The 15150-nt window shown below is 44.9% G+C and overlaps 1 protein-coding gene across 2 annotated transcripts; it reads left to right on the plus strand.

Annotated features, from left to right (window-relative positions):
• Positions 1-2540: 2540 nt before the first annotated feature.
• Positions 2541-13953, plus strand: LOC118232483 (guanine nucleotide-binding protein G(i) subunit alpha-1-like). Of its 2 annotated transcripts, XM_035427519.1 has the most exons (10): positions 2541-2725; positions 2932-3065; positions 9099-9141; positions 9479-9620; positions 9782-9939; positions 10419-10547; positions 10974-11103; positions 11192-11345; positions 12469-12675; positions 12981-13953. In XM_035427519.1, exons 2-9 carry the CDS (start codon positions 2939-2941, stop codon positions 12657-12659), a joined length of 1074 nt encoding a protein of 357 aa, XP_035283410.1. In that variant the 5' UTR covers positions 2541-2725; positions 2932-2938; the 3' UTR covers positions 12660-12675; positions 12981-13953. The 2 variants fall into 2 exon arrangements, with proteins under 2 accessions (XP_035283410.1, XP_035283409.1); XM_035427518.1 differs by having other exon boundaries at positions 2542-3065.
• The last annotated feature ends 1197 nt before the right edge of the window (positions 13954-15150 follow it).

Consider the following 15150-nt stretch of genomic DNA (forward strand, 5'->3'; position numbering starts at 1 on the left):
TTAATACTCAACCTGAACTGTAGGGATTAAGCAAATGTCTAAATTTCACAAATTAGTCATGTGCATTTGCATCAGTACAATTATCAAACTCAGAAATATATTATACATCCAACCAGCACTACTGTCCGTAAAAACACAGCTTACCAATACTGCTGCTTTGTCGGCAATCACCAGGGTCAGTGAGCATCTGTCTGTGCACTGATGAGTCATTATCTTTGCAGAGAAGCAAATTTAGTGGAATAATTTCAAGGGTAATTTTGGTCCCTGTTATGGAATAATTTTATTAATTCAGCCAATGGCAGCATAAACATATCTCTTTTAGTCTGTTGGGGAAATATTTTTTTTGTATGATTAAAAGTCTGCTAAAAACCTTGCACAGAATGTTGCAAATATTTTGAAAATAAAATGCACAAATAATTGTCAAGGTATAATGTAATTTATATTCATAGCATGACAATATTTTTTTTTTTTTTTTTGAAAATTGAACATCATTTGAGTCTATTTTAATTCAAAGTAGGCCTACAGTGTCACCACCAGGCAGAAAATTAGGCTAAATGCTTAACCACTGAAGTCGCCCCAGCCTGTGTTCAGCCTGGAGTGAGTATATTTGCACCCATTCCATTTTTTATGGTGAAATCTTCAATCAGTCTGGTCACACAACTGTCAAAACCTACAGTTCTATCTTTACATTTTATTATATTTATTTATATTTTACTATTTTATACCGCCAATGTTTTAGCATGAATGGTTCCTTATTTTGTAATGTGGGGTGGCAAAACAAGCTTGGGGTCCTCACCTTATATAGGTTTTGGACATCCACAGATGACTTAAATCACTGTAGAGTCAATGTTTTTATCATGGCAAGGATCGAGAGAACAAAATCCACAGTCATTTTTAGTCCAAAAAAAATTTGCTAACTTGGAGAAGTATCAATAGGATGTCCATTGTTTGCTTAGCAATTCTCTAGGGGAATTATCATTCTTCTCCTTTTTGCCATTATAAACATGCCTAAAGTATTGTGTACATATGAATGTTATCATCTCTGGTTCAGATAGAGTCTCTGAAACAAATTGAGTCCATCTACAAGCTTCTCTGCCCACCACGCACCAGCCACGACTCGGGCTGGACAGTGTAAGTTCTGCCCCGTACACAGCCAGCCAGTAGAGTTTACAGTGACAACTAAAAAGTATTTTAGCTGATGGCTTTTCTGATGGTATATAGTTTGTTAGGCTTCCATGAAAGGATACATATTGTTTCACCTGTGTCCTGTGTAAACAAACCAGAAGATTTTCAGTACACCTGCTGAAAATGTTACACACTGGCAAGAAAACGTCTTGAGGCTTTATGCCTAAAAAGGTTGTTGTTTTATAACAAAATGTATTTTTGAATGCCTTAGTCTAAACAGAAGACTCAAAATCTGTGAAAACAGTTTTGATGCCACAACATAGGGCATGTGCAGTGAAAGACTTGATCCCATTTTATACCAATGAGCATCAAATTCATTCTCAAAATATATGTATTATTATTCAGTACACTTATAATTAAGGAGATCTGAGTCTGAATAATTAATGTGACGTGAAATTGTAGGATGTGTTTGACTTGTTGCTGGGGGTGGGATATTTGACGAAAACTTCAATCAGTGTACCTCAATCAACGAATTAGTAAACTAGTTTGCAAATGTAGTTCAGGTGGCAAGGGGAGAGAAAGGAGAGGGGGTGGAGAGGCAGAGGGAGGGGGAGGGGGAGGGTGACAGGCAGGGGGAAAGCAAGCTAATTTCAGCAAGCATCTCCAACTAGCATGTAGTGTATAATATATGGTATTTTAGTCCTTCAAACATCCATAATATAATTTGGTTACCAAATGTCCTTTTCGAGTCCCCAAATGGCCTTTTTGGAAACCCACCTACACAAAGCTTACAAAAAGCATGGCATAATCCACATTTTTGACGGTATTGTCATCAAATTTTAACCAGAATTTGTACGGTGTTGTTGCTGTGGCTCCATTGTGTTTCTAAACCCACCAGGCACACCCACAAACATCTTTATGAATATATATATATATATATATATATATATATATATATATTAGGTGAGAAAAATACTTCTGTTACTTCAAAAACATTTAGAGAAATTCTGATGGAAAACAAACTCCCAACGGCTACCTTTCAGAAGAGACTAGGATTATGCCTATTATGAAAAAGTTTTCAGTACTAATAACCATTTTATTTTTGGTATGTCATTTTCAGACGTGTGTTTAATTACAGAATACAGGGCGATACAGAGGGGGTTAAATAGCACTGTCCAAAACTTCTTAGCAAACCAATGCATATTTCTAGTTAACGGCATGAAATAATTTTACAGCTGGGCTATCTATTGTACGGCTGTGGTCCGCTGTTTGTTCGGTGACTTTTCCACTTTCTCCAGAACAGAAGTCTCATTGTGACATTTTTGTGTCAGTAGGCTATGTGAAAAATCTCAAGTTTGCGAATGCGGATGCATTCTAGCCCCGCCTGCGCTGCAGCCCGAGCAGCTCCTGCGCAGGGCGGCGCGTGCTCGCTGGGCGCGGTGCGCGCACGAGCCCCAGTGCTTGAGAGCAGAGCTGCGAATGAACGCGGAGAAGGAGTCACCGCGAGTGGGAGCGTCTCCGTGGTTTTAACTGTATTTCTCATTCAGTGACATTCAGGGAAGAAAATTTAAAAACAGAAATCTATTGACTTCAGCAGAAGGTACGAAACGGACACTCGTAGCCTACCCTATTAGCTAGCTGTCGACACACTGTTGCTTATTTCTGTCCGGTGAACCGTCCTGTCTATCTCACCGAGTGAGTGTTCGCTTGCTACAAGGACGTGAGTGGTTTCTTTGGATGGTATTTTTTCTCCTTGCATGTGGACATCGCATGAAGTTTATCTTTCCGTTCTGACACCGTCCCGAGGACTCGCATGAGGATGGGGTGCACCCTTAGTGCAACAGGGGATAAGTCGGCGATGGAGCGCAGTAAAATGATCGACAAGAATCTGCGGGATGACGGAGATAAAGCCGCCAGGGAAGTCAAGTTGCTCCTCTTGGGTAAGAAGTGGAGATTTTGGTAAACTTTCCGCGGTGGTGGTATCAGTTACAGTGTGGCTCCCCGCTGCCAGCATCATCCATTTCAGAAAAGCAAGCGAGTTGTAGTTAGTCATTGCAAACTAAGACTGCGATTATGCATGTGGCATCAACAATCGAGCGAATGCACTTTTCATACGGACCTGTGGAGTGAGTGCATCTCCCTGGCAAAGTAGATTGTTAAACTACGCACACGGCTGTGCAAGTCTGTCTATGAGTGAGTCAGCCTATCGAGCGTTATCAAACTTGGCATGCTAGTAAAACCCACAGTAGGCTACTCCAGCATTAATACAACAGATTGAGCACAGCGATACGCACAATGCTGTAACGTTACTGCGAGTGTTTGATCAAAGATTCTAAAGTTTGCAACAGTGCTACACAGTAACCAAACCCATCAAAAATTCAATCTGACACTGTAATCAGCCAACTCGCTATACCGTTTAGTGGAAATGACAGTGGCCACATTTTTCTGTATTCATTTGCGGTTTGTTTTTTAGCTGTTGTGATAAACACGTTTTTACTAATAGACACTTTTGCTGATCGGTAAATTGAAACGAAAGTGTAATTTAAAGGCCCAGAAACGTGTCATGATTTGTTTGTAATATGGCGATTTTAAACCCTGACCAGATAACCCGCCCCTCCATGTCACCATGGCTCGATAGCTAGCGTGATCGGCTAGCTAGTGAATTGACCGCAACACAAATAGCCTACCTGTTGATCTCAAAATTTCGTTGTCGAACGATCGAAACATTTTTATTTAAGGAAAACAGAAGTCATGTTTACATTTGGTTCTTAAAACGATGTTGCGCCTGTCTGATTATCAAAAAGATGGATTGGTTAATTTTGTACTAAATAACATTGGTTGCTAGGCTAACTGCTGCGACTACATCTGTTACATCACGATGCCGGGGGCCCTCGGAAAGAATGATTTATTCTTCTAGGACATAGAATGGCTATGTGAAATGTTAATCTTTCGCAACAACGTTAATCCGACTCATATTTCTTAATTAGCAGAACTAGCCTAATTCACTAATCACGTTTTATGAACATGTAGCCTAAGCAAGCTAGATATGTTGAAATGTGATTATCACAAAGTATCTAACGTTAAACGAGTAGCCTAATTAATGAAAACCATGTAGCGTATTTGTATTTGAGCATTGTCACAAATTGTGTTTCGAAGGTAATGATAACTTATATTCGGGTTCTGTCTGGTGTGGGTTCACCCTTCAAAAATCGATATTCAGCAAGGTGACAGCGTGCATATGCCTTTGTTGTCAGATGGGTATTGTTTTCGGGAATTCCTTTGCGTGAATGAGCCATGCTGATTTCACTACAGGTCGAGTTTCGGCGTGTAAATGCGCTGCACTCTACATTAACAGACTCCATTTACTCCGGAACACAGCGCGCAGGGAAATTATATAGGGTTATAATACAATAAAAGTGACAGAAGGAGCTGATACCGTGCGTTTCCGGCAGTGTAGCATTTCACAATTAACAGGCTTTATATGAAGAGATGTACCCGGTTTGCACAGTTCCCTCTTCTTGGTCGGAAGTGTCCCTGTTTGTAAGGTGGGCTAGCGGATGCAGTGCCTCACTCACCCACCCTCTCCTGCCACCACCACTGTCACCTCCAGCCCCCACCAGTTATTCCATGTCATTCTTTGACATTTTCAGTCAAAGGCAGTTCTGCTGAAATGTTTGTGAACAGTGCTGAAGCGGAATGAACAGTGGGTACCAGCTGCAGAACAGGCGAGGCTAACGCATTTAGACCTTTAGATCAGGTTCAGCCACCGCACAATCACACAAATACTTGATTTCTTTAGTCATGTTTTTGGGTTATAAGCATGTTGGGTGACAGAGCTGGTGGACCCAGAGTCTGCTGTTGGTGTGCGGTGTGTGCAGTCACCTTGAACATCCTGAGATGTTTGCTTTCTGTGTTTCTGAGGCCTGCCTGGTTGCCAGGTAACACAGATGTCATGTTCAGATTACCAGCTGGGGCAGCGTTTGTGCAGTGGGCTACACTAACCGAAGAATGGCTCTGTAAACTGAGCCTCGCCTCTGAGTGCCATTAAAAATGGAGGAGCTGGGCAGTTTTGTCCTGGATATGAGGAAATTGGGGGAAAGCGGGGTAGATGTGATGTGGCATACCCACTGCCCAGTGCTCGGCAGTGGTGCTCTGACTACTGCTCTATACTGCTGCTCTGACCACTGCTCCACACTGCTGCTCTAACCACTGCTCCACACTGCTGCTCTAACCACTGCTCAACACTGATGCTCTGCCCACTGCTCCACACTGCTGCCCTGCCCACTGTTCCACACTGCTACTCTGATCACTGCTCCATGCTGCTGCTCTGACCACTGCTCCATACTGCTGCTCAGACCACTGCTCCATACTGCTGCTCTGACCACTGCTCCATACTGCCGCTCTGATCACTGCTCCACACTGCTGCTCTGACCTCTGGCCCACACTGCTGCTCTGATCACTGCTTCACACTGCTGCTCTGATCACTTCTCCACACTGCTGCTCTGACCTCTGGCCCATACTGCTGCTCTTGTCACTGATCCACACTGCTGCTCTGATCACTGCTCCACACTGCTGCTCTAGCCTTTTCTCCACACTGCTGCTCTAACCACTGCTCCACACTGATCACAGCATTACACTCTGTGATGTTATTTTATGCTCTTTAAAAGGTTTCCTCTGCCTGGCTTGTGGTTAGGTGATGAGCTGCCTGGTAACAGTGTGGTGTTGGTATGGGGTGAGAGGGCAGGTGAGATTAAGTGAGCTTTAATTGGCTGCTTTGCCCTCATGCGGAGCAGATTAAACACTAACTGGTAAATGGCAGGGAGAGGGAAGCGGAGGTCATGTGATCTGTGAGCAGGGCTGCTGTGAGTGACAGCTGAGACTGTGAAAGTGAGCGTGCTGGTCGCTTATTGGACAGAGCTAAAATAATGAGATCAGGACTGAAACTGTGACCCTGCCCGAGACCAGCGGAGAAGCCTTCATCTCTTTAACCGTAGCAAGAGTGTATCACTAAGGAGACAAATGGTGGCCATGTTCTTAAAATGGGCAGTTCTTGTTGAGTATATTTCCTTGGTGTCATCATAGCTGCAAACATTTTTAGGATGTTTTTCATTTCCGTGTGATTCGCTGATTAAAAAACTGCCAAGCTTGTGCGCCCAGGCGGAACTAGGAAGTGATGTGTGTCTGTCATAGGCTTGGAGGTAATTTCCCGATTTTCTCTTAAGAGCATGAGTCATAAACTCTGTGTGGGTGGCTGGTGTTAATCAGTCTGACCTGACTGATGGTTTACAGTGTAGACTGAGCCCTCTGATTGGTTGAGACCACGCATGTTGTGCAGAGGCACCTGTAGAAGTTCCCCAAAGCACTGGATTAATATGGAGCTTCAAATGCTAGTCACATGACCAAAACAACACTCACAGAATTCAGTGCCCCTCACTGCAATCAGCGCCCTCTGCTGGTTGGGAATTAAACCACAGCTGTCCCACCACTGTCAAGAAAATGGTAACTACCATTTCTGCTTTATCAGGGCTGGCCAGAGATTTGTAAAGACACCCACTGTTACAGCAGAAGCCAAGTCAGTTTATATGAGCTCAAATGTTGTTTGTACTGAAAAAAAAATGCTGCATTGTTTTTAGCAGTGTTACAATCTCTGTCTCAAAACATGGCTTCATCCAAAATATAAGATCTGTGTGGGAGCAACTGAGAGACAGTAACGTGTGTGTGTGTGTGGGAACAGTGCCATTCAAACACAGGGAGGGTGTTGGCATACAATCAACCCCTGAAAACTGTTTGGTTGGGCAAATGCAAACTATTTCTTGCCAGTAATTTTTACTTATGCTGCAATAATTTCTGTATGGAACCATCTGAATAATTCCTTCAGTTTGTTCTGATGCTCTAAATTGCTGTAGGATCTGACTGGACTGGTGTGGGTGGGGCTGGTGGGGGTGTGTCTCCCTGCCAGGGTGGGTCCCCCGTGGGTGTGGCTCGGCCGGTCCCTTTGGACCGTTTAGCTGTGTGTGTTTGGCTCTGGGCTGCTGCTCTGCGCGCTGGCGCCCCCCAGGGCCCAAGAAGGCACAGCGCTGCCACATTAATTAAAATGAAGAAATAAAAATGCCCTGCAGTGACATCTCTCCCAGCACTGCTCTCCCACAGCGCCCTGCCGTGTGTGTGCGTATGTGTGTGTGTGTGTGTGCTTATGCGCAGCTGTGCATGTGCGTGTTCACGCATGCATTTGTAAGTACATGCATGATTCACTTAGCCATTTCCACCTGTCTGTTAAAGGACAGGAAGAGGAAGCTCACCTTGTGACACATGCTGATGAATTTTCTCACTTTCATGAATCTCCAAACTACCGAGCACACAGCACACCTTGCCTCTCTGGAACCCCCTGGGCATGCCCCGATATCAGCACTTCAACACTGCACTTCCCAAACTGAGGGGTCGCTACCACAAGCATGTCTACTTTACACATGCTCGGTCATAAGTATTACCAGTGTTATGTTTATGGGTAGATTAGGTTAATAGATTATTTTTTGTACAGCACATGTTTATATCTATATTAGATTTTGAACACAAGTGCTGTAAACAAGCATCCAGACTCCATAACCCCACCCTGTCCATTCTGGGGGAAGTCTGTAGTCGTAGGCCTAGTTGCTATGGCAGCATAGTGTGTGTGAGCCCCAGTCACTATATGAGTGCGAGATTGTGAGTCCTGTCACGTCTCTCGCCAGTGTGTTCCACTGTCAATCAACCCCAATCCCTCACTCTCACTGGCTCTCCTGTGCAGGGTCTCCTCCCCTTGCATTCCCCATGCATCGCAGCCCTGTGGGGGGGGGTCAGAGTACCCTCGGCCAAACCTGTCTGAGTGACGTAACGCATGAACTGTTCTGGGAGATAGGTGTGGCCTTTTTAGCAAGCAGATCCAGCCTTGTGAGCGAATGCTAATTTTTCTAACGTGTGAAACATCTTTGTCCAGCAATGTCTGGCATGAAAAAAAGATTAAAGATTTTTCCAGTGTTCACCAAATGCACCAAACTCCCCTCCCAGACCACAAAGATAAAGTGCATATTACTGTATTGTAGATTGCACTTCCAGTTATTAATAATTCTGGGGTACAATTACTACTATAATTTGGGGCACATACTGAATAAAATAGTGAGTAGTGCTAATCAAGGTGTGTCTGATTTGAGACTGTGTTCTGAGATGCAGGGCAACACAGTGAAGTGCAGTCAAATACAGAAAGATTCCGCAAAATTCAGTGAAAGGTTTTTTCTTCTTTGGTGAGTTGAATAGTTGGCACACAGCTTTCTTGTATTACGTATTCACTTGGTGTCCTGTTTATGTATTCACAGTTTATGGTTTTTCTGTAGTTTGTGCCTTTTTTCTGTAGTTTGTACTTTTTAATGTAGTTTGCGCTTTTTCTGTAGCCTGTACTTTTTAATGTAGTTTGTGCTTTTTTTTGTAGTTTCTGTAGTTTGTGAAATCCTTTTGGAATCCTTTTTGCACATATGTTAAAGAAAACAGGGCTTGGAGTCCTGTAGCCTCCCCAAACCAGCCTTTCTCCTGTGTTACAGGCAGATCGATGGCTACATACCTGCGTGTCCTATTTATGCAGCATAAACGGCGTCTTGTTTATCATTGTATAGATGACTAAAGTGCATCGTAAAGCTTTATTAAATAGTAAATGTGTGCAAACAAATCAATTTCAGTCCATCCTGCATTGCATTGCTGCTGAATGTCTGTAGATTTCACCTGTTGTTGCTGTAATGAAGTCTTGGTGGTCTCAGTTGTTGTTAAACATGTATATTGTATTGAAATATTTCTTCTAGTTTTATTTAAAAAGTGCATCTTCGGTAAATACTAGCAATAGTTTTTCTTTCCTAAATGATCTACAGGATCTGTGCATGAAATGATAATCTCTTTCTCTCTCTTTCTCTTTCTCTTTCTCTTTCTGTCTCTCTCTCTCTCTCTCTCAGGTGCTGGTGAGTCAGGGAAAAGCACAATCGTCAAACAGATGAAGTAAGGGTGTATAAATGAAAGCGCACACCACAGAAACAAACTGAGACAGGCTCCTGTGTTGTTCTAAAAGACGTGTGTTCTATGCAGCCATCTAGAAAACGCAGACTTTTCCAAGTTTCTTTCTCCAAAGGTCCTTTTTTGCTGAAACATTTTATTGACTGAGGTGTGTCCCAATCCATCATTTTAAACCTAGTAGGCCTTGTAGAAGCTTTTCAGTCAACCCTTACTTTAAAATGTGGGTGTGTCTAAATGAGTAGTGTCCTCAGTGAAAATGTCGGGGTGTGTGTACGTGCGCGTGTGTATGTTTGTGTGTGTAACACTGATCTCTCTCTCTCAGGATTATCCATGAGGCGGGCTACTCAGAGGAGGAGTGCCAGCAGTACGCGGCGGTGGTGTACAGCAACATCATTCAGTCCATCATCGCCATCGTCCGCGCCATGGGCCGCCTCCAGATCGACTTCGCCGACCCCGGCCGAGCGGTGCGTGTGTGCGTGCGTGCGTGCGTGCGTGTGCGTGCGTGTGCGTGCGTGAGGGAGAGATTCAGGCACAGCTGAGTGAAGAACCGAAAAAGGTTGAGCTTTGTGAGGATAAGAATAAGTTCCGCTGTGACGGTGATGATGACGCCCGTGTGCTTCCTCAGGACGACGCGCGGCAGCTGTTCGTGTTGGCGGGCTCGGCGGACGAGGGGTTCATGACGGCGGAGCTGGCGGGGGTGATGAAGCGCCTGTGGAAGGACGCGGGGGTGCAGGCCTGTTTCGCCCGCTCCAGAGAGTACCAGCTCAACGACTCCGCCTCATAGTAGGTCCAGTGCTCTTCATCTCTGTCTCCTGCTGCTGCTGCTGATGATGATGATGATGCCACCGCAGTAACAGGGCTGAACACACCTGAACCCCATAGTAACGGGGCTGATGGGAAACTACAGAGTGGCAGACGGGTTCACTCAGGAAGTTTCACTTAGCTTTCTGAGTGAACCTGTGTTTACTCCTCCCCCAGCTGTGAAACTGCACAGAACATTCCGTAGTTCTTTCAATTAGCCACATCTCTGCATGGGAGAGACGAGCTGGAATGTTGTTCTTAAAGCACTCGGCTGATATGGCCCATGGTTGTAAAGGAGGCCGTAATAATGCAGCGGGAATAATAAAAACCAAATGTACCCGAGCAATATGAGCCAATCAGGTGGAAGAGCCATTTTTTTTGTTTGTGTTTGAGTGACTGATGCATTGTGGGTGCAGTTTGTGGGACTTTCAGTGACTCCCCCCCCTCCTTGTACTCTGCAGCTACCTGAACGACCTGGACAGGATATCACAGCCCACCTACGTCCCCAACCAGCAGGACGTCCTGCGGTCGCGCGTGAAGACCACCGGCATCGTAGAGACTCACTTCACCTTCAAAGACCTGCACTTCAAGTAAGTCTCTGCCCAGGCAGCCGGAACAGGCAGGTGCTGTGAAGAGTTCGAAAACACTCCTGCAGAGAGGCTATTCCTCGTGAGTGATGTAAACAGATAGAGAATGTGATGCAAACAGGAAGGGGATGTGATTTAAACGGGAAGAGGATGTGATGTAAACAGGAAAGGATATGATGTAAACAGGAAAGTGATGTGATGTAAACCGGAAGGGGATGTGATTTAAACAGGAAGGGGATGTGATGTATGCAGGAAGGAGGAAGTATGTGCTAATGGCACATGGGTTTTGAGGTGGGTTCTGTCCTGTCTGTAAGAGCACAGAGCTCCATCTTAGACCCACCACCCCACAGCCAAGCCTGCTCTCCTGACCTCACATAGTAGAACCTGTGTGTGTGTGTGTGCGCGCGCGCGTGCATTTTTGTGTCTCAGGATGTTTGACGTGGGAGGTCAGAGGTCAGAGAGGAAGAAGTGGATCCACTGTTTTGAGGGCGTTACCGCCATCATCTTCTGCGTGGCACTGAGCGACTACGACCTGGTCTTGGCCGAGGACGAGGAGATGGTGAGCTCAGTCTGACCGTGTTGCACAGCATCGTAACCTTTGTGTTTTGTGTTCGACCGCAGTTTGACCGCGTTTGTGCGTTCCTCAGAACCGCATGCATGAGAGCATGAAGCTGTTTGACAGCATCTGCAATAACAAGTGGTTCACGGACACCTCCATCATCCTCTTCCTCAACAAGAAGGACCTGTTTGAGGACAAGGTCAAGAGGAGTCCGCTGACCATCTGCTTCCCCGAATACACAGGTAGCCACACCCACAGAACACAGGTAATCACGCCCACAGAACACAGGTAGCCACGCCCACAGTATGCAGGTAACCACACCCAGCATGTGCCCCCCATGCCCATTCGGGAGTTCAGTGTTAACTGGGTGAAATGGCAGGACGTTGGTATTTGTACCATTCATCAGCAGTGAAATCATCCTTGACTCTACCCACATCTCACGCTTCTGTCTGTTGCCATGGGAACGCATCATGTCGGCTCGCTGATGCTCTTTTGCTCAGAGGAGCTCAGAGATCGGTGCTTTGATTGGTTAATAAATATTGGCTCAATGGACTGAGAAAATGTTGGCTCTGTGCTTGGAAATAATGCTGTCTCAGTGTGTTGAGGAAACATTGGCTCAGTGCTTGGAAATAATGCTGTCTCAGTGTGTTGAGGAAACATTGGCTCTATGTGTTGAGGAAACATTGGCTTGGTGTGTTGAGGAAACATTGGCTCAGTGTTTTGAGGATACATTGGCCCTGTGTGTTTAGAATACTGTCACGGAGTGTTGAGAAAACATTGGCTCACTGTGTTCAGGAAACATTGGCCCTGTGTGTTTAGCATACTGTCACGGAGTGTTGAGGAAACACTGGCTCACTGCATTGAGGAAGCTTTGGCTCTGTGCAATGAGGAAACATTGGCTCAGTTCTTGGAGATAACGCTGTCTCGGTGTGTTGAGGAAACATTGGCTCTGTGTGTTGAGGAAACATTGGCTCTCTGTGTTGAGGAAACATTGGCTCTGTGTGTTGAGGAAACATTGGCTCTGTGTGTTCAGGAAACATTGGCTCGGTGGGTTGAGGAAATGTTGGCTCAGTTTGTTGAGGAAATATTTGCTGTGTGTTAGGCAGCATTGGTTCAGTGCATTGAGGAAATGTTGGCTCTGTGTTAGGAAGCGTTGGTTCAGTGCGTTGAGGAAACGTTGGCTCGATGTGTTGAGGAAATGTTGGCTGTGTGTTAGGAAGCGTTGGTTCAGTGCGTTGAGGAAACGCTGGCTCAGTTTGTTGAGGAAATGTTGGCTGTGTGTTAGGAAGCGTTGGTTCAGTGCATTGAGGAAATGTTGGCTCTGTGTTAGGAAAAATTGGTTCAGTGTGTTCTCTCCGTGCTCAGGATCCAGCACATATGAGGAGGCTGCTGCCTATGTCCAGTGCCAGTTTGAGGACCTGAACAAGCGCAAAGACACCAAGGAGATCTACTCCCACTTCACCTGCGCCACCGACACCAAGAATGTGCAGTTTGTCTTTGACGCCGTCACCGACGTCATCATCAAAAACAACCTCAAGGACTGTGGCCTATTCTAGAGCCGCCACATTCCCGGTAAGACTGCTTAGATCCACACTGATTGACTGTTTAAAACCCACACTGACTGACTGTATAAATACTCCGACTCACTGCTTGAACACACACTGACTGACTGTTAATGCCCACACTGACTGACTCCTTAAACCCACACTGACCATGTAAATCCAATGGCTGAAAAAGAAAGAACCAATTTCTCAGTTTAATCACTTGGTTAAGTAAACGTTTGGACTGCATGTGTGCTTGAGGTAACATGCCGTACTAATGCAGTTCCTCTGTGTGTGTGTGTGTGTGTGTGTGTGTGTGTGTGTTTTCTCATGCAGGGGCAGATGGGGCCACCCTGCATGCTGTTTTTTGGGAACTGCGTGTGTGTGTGAGGAGAGAGTCGGGAAGCACGTGAACAGGACAGAAGTTCATAAGTTCTGCAGCTTAATTTATCTCTGCCTGGGAACCTTTTAAACTGATTACTTGTGTCAGATGTTTGTATAGTAACTATAGCAGTGGTTTATTCACAGAGCTATTTTTTAAAGAAGGGTATTTTATTTAGCTTTAATTGTTCCACTCTTCCTGTTTGTTTGTTTTTTTATTTTTTAAAGGAGACTTGCCACACCTTGGTTGAAGAAACTAATTTTTATTTTTCCCCTCAAGATTGTTGGAGGGAAAAACGGTTTGGGTCCTGAATTTGGATCCAGTTTGTAGTACTGGTGCCTTCCGCTTGCTTTCGTTGCAGTCCTTGTTAAACGACGTTTTGCCTGCTGCAGTGGCTCCACCGTAATTTTCATATTTATCCCCTTATCCGCCTCGCTCCAGAGATCATGGAAATCTCAGGTGGTTAAGAGATTGAACGGCAGCGGAAGGGCGATTCTGTGTCTGGGACAGACTGCGCGTGCGCTCAGCGCATTGGCTGACGTGCGAGCCAAGAGGATCTCTCCGTTTAGAACAGGATGTAGTGCCTAATTTTACTGCTCTTAGTAGCGCAGCAGCCTTATTTAAACCCAAATGGAGGTGTGGCCGGGAGGGAGGAGGAAACTAACTCACTGTCCGTTAGGGAGGACTGCTCATGCTCAGTAGTACAGATAAATCTTAAATAGTTTTAAAGCGTTTTAGAAGAGGTGACGGACTGAAGGGAGGGTCGTAGCGGCGGAGATGCAGTTTTAAAGTGCAGAAAGGGGGTTGTTGTGTGTGTACGTGGGAGAAACTGTGCTCAGCGCTGTCTGTAGCCCTGTTCCCTTTGGGAAGGGAGCATTTGTAGAGTCGTTTCCCTTATTTTGCTAATAAAAACGATAACAATCTCAACGCTTGTGTGGTATGTTCTTTCTGTCCTGAGGCTGGGCTGGGTTTTTGTGGGGGGGTGTGAAGTTTTGGGTCCCTACGTCTATATCTGACGTGGATTTGTACGCCTATTTCACAGCAGTGTGAAAATGTGTGTGTGTGTGTGTGTGTGTTTGTATGCCTGTGCATGTGAAAGACAGAGCGCCATAAAGAGAGAACACTGGGACAAAACTGCACAGCTTTTACAGGGGCTCTACACTGATCCTACATGTATTTTACACAGGCTGTACACTGTCTCTACCAGTCTTACACAGGCTGTACACTGTCTGTCTCTACACGTCTTTTACACAGTCTTTACACTGTCGCTACAAGTATTTTACACAGTCTGTAGACTGATCTTACATGGCTTTTAAATAGGTTCTTCACTGCTTCTGTATGTCTCATCCTCGGTGCTGCTGTTCAGTAATTGAGCAAAGTCAATATGGGCCCAGGTGCAGTAATTATCCCAACCCGTTTTTACCACTGGATGATAAACAATTATAACAAAACGCAGAGCTCCAACACTCACCCTTTAAAAACTATGGCATGGTATCACCATAGATCTCTGGTTAATCAGGTTTTACGAGTATCACCAGCACACACACACACGCACATACACACAGACAGAGGAAGAGAGAGATAGGACTATGGACGTATCTGCCAGTGTATTTATCTTTTATCTAATTTAGATAGGTAGTAAGGGCAATATTGTTATGGCTACCTGTTGCAAGAACTAGCTGTTGTAGGTCATGGCAGAGATGCAGGCAAATAGTGGACTGCAGTGGTACTTTGCTCGCTCTGCCCGGTCCTCATTGAAATCACAGGCAGAAGAGGGCACAAAGCTTTGTGGTTTCTTTTTTGTGGTAATGCCACCCTTTCCTTTTCTGTGTACCACTTTTATGTTTAGGTATACAGTGAGCTCCATAATGTTTGGGACGATGTCTTTTTTTTTTTTTCTTGATTTGGCGCCAAAATTGTTATCAATCAATTCATATGCGGTTTTCAGTATCTATTCTGATTCTAGGCTTTTGATTGCCTTTGGAGTCTCTTATTGGCATTTGTCAACATGACGACCAGTGTTATGCCAATGAAAGTTAAGGGGGCCATTATGAAGTTAATAAAAAATTTTTTTAAAAACAGCGATAGGTGAAACCTTAGGCTTACCACAATCAACTGTTTGGA

Source organism: Anguilla anguilla, chromosome 7 (assembly GCF_013347855.1).
Source record: "Anguilla anguilla isolate fAngAng1 chromosome 7, fAngAng1.pri, whole genome shotgun sequence".
Classification (NCBI taxonomy): domain Eukaryota; kingdom Metazoa; phylum Chordata; class Actinopteri; order Anguilliformes; family Anguillidae; genus Anguilla; species Anguilla anguilla.

Excerpts from the sequence above, each read along its gene's own strand:
- LOC118232483 (XM_035427519.1), top strand. The coding sequence starts at position 2,939 with ATGAGGATGGGGTGCACCCTTAGTGCAACAGGGGATAAGTCGGCGATG. Across the intron at positions 10,548-10,973 it reads TTCAAAGACCTGCACTTCAA|GATGTTTGACGTGGGAGGTC; the intron begins GTAAGTCTCTGC and ends TTTGTGTCTCAG. Across the intron at positions 11,346-12,468 it reads CTGCTTCCCCGAATACACAG|GATCCAGCACATATGAGGAG; the intron begins GTAGCCACACCC and ends CTCCGTGCTCAG.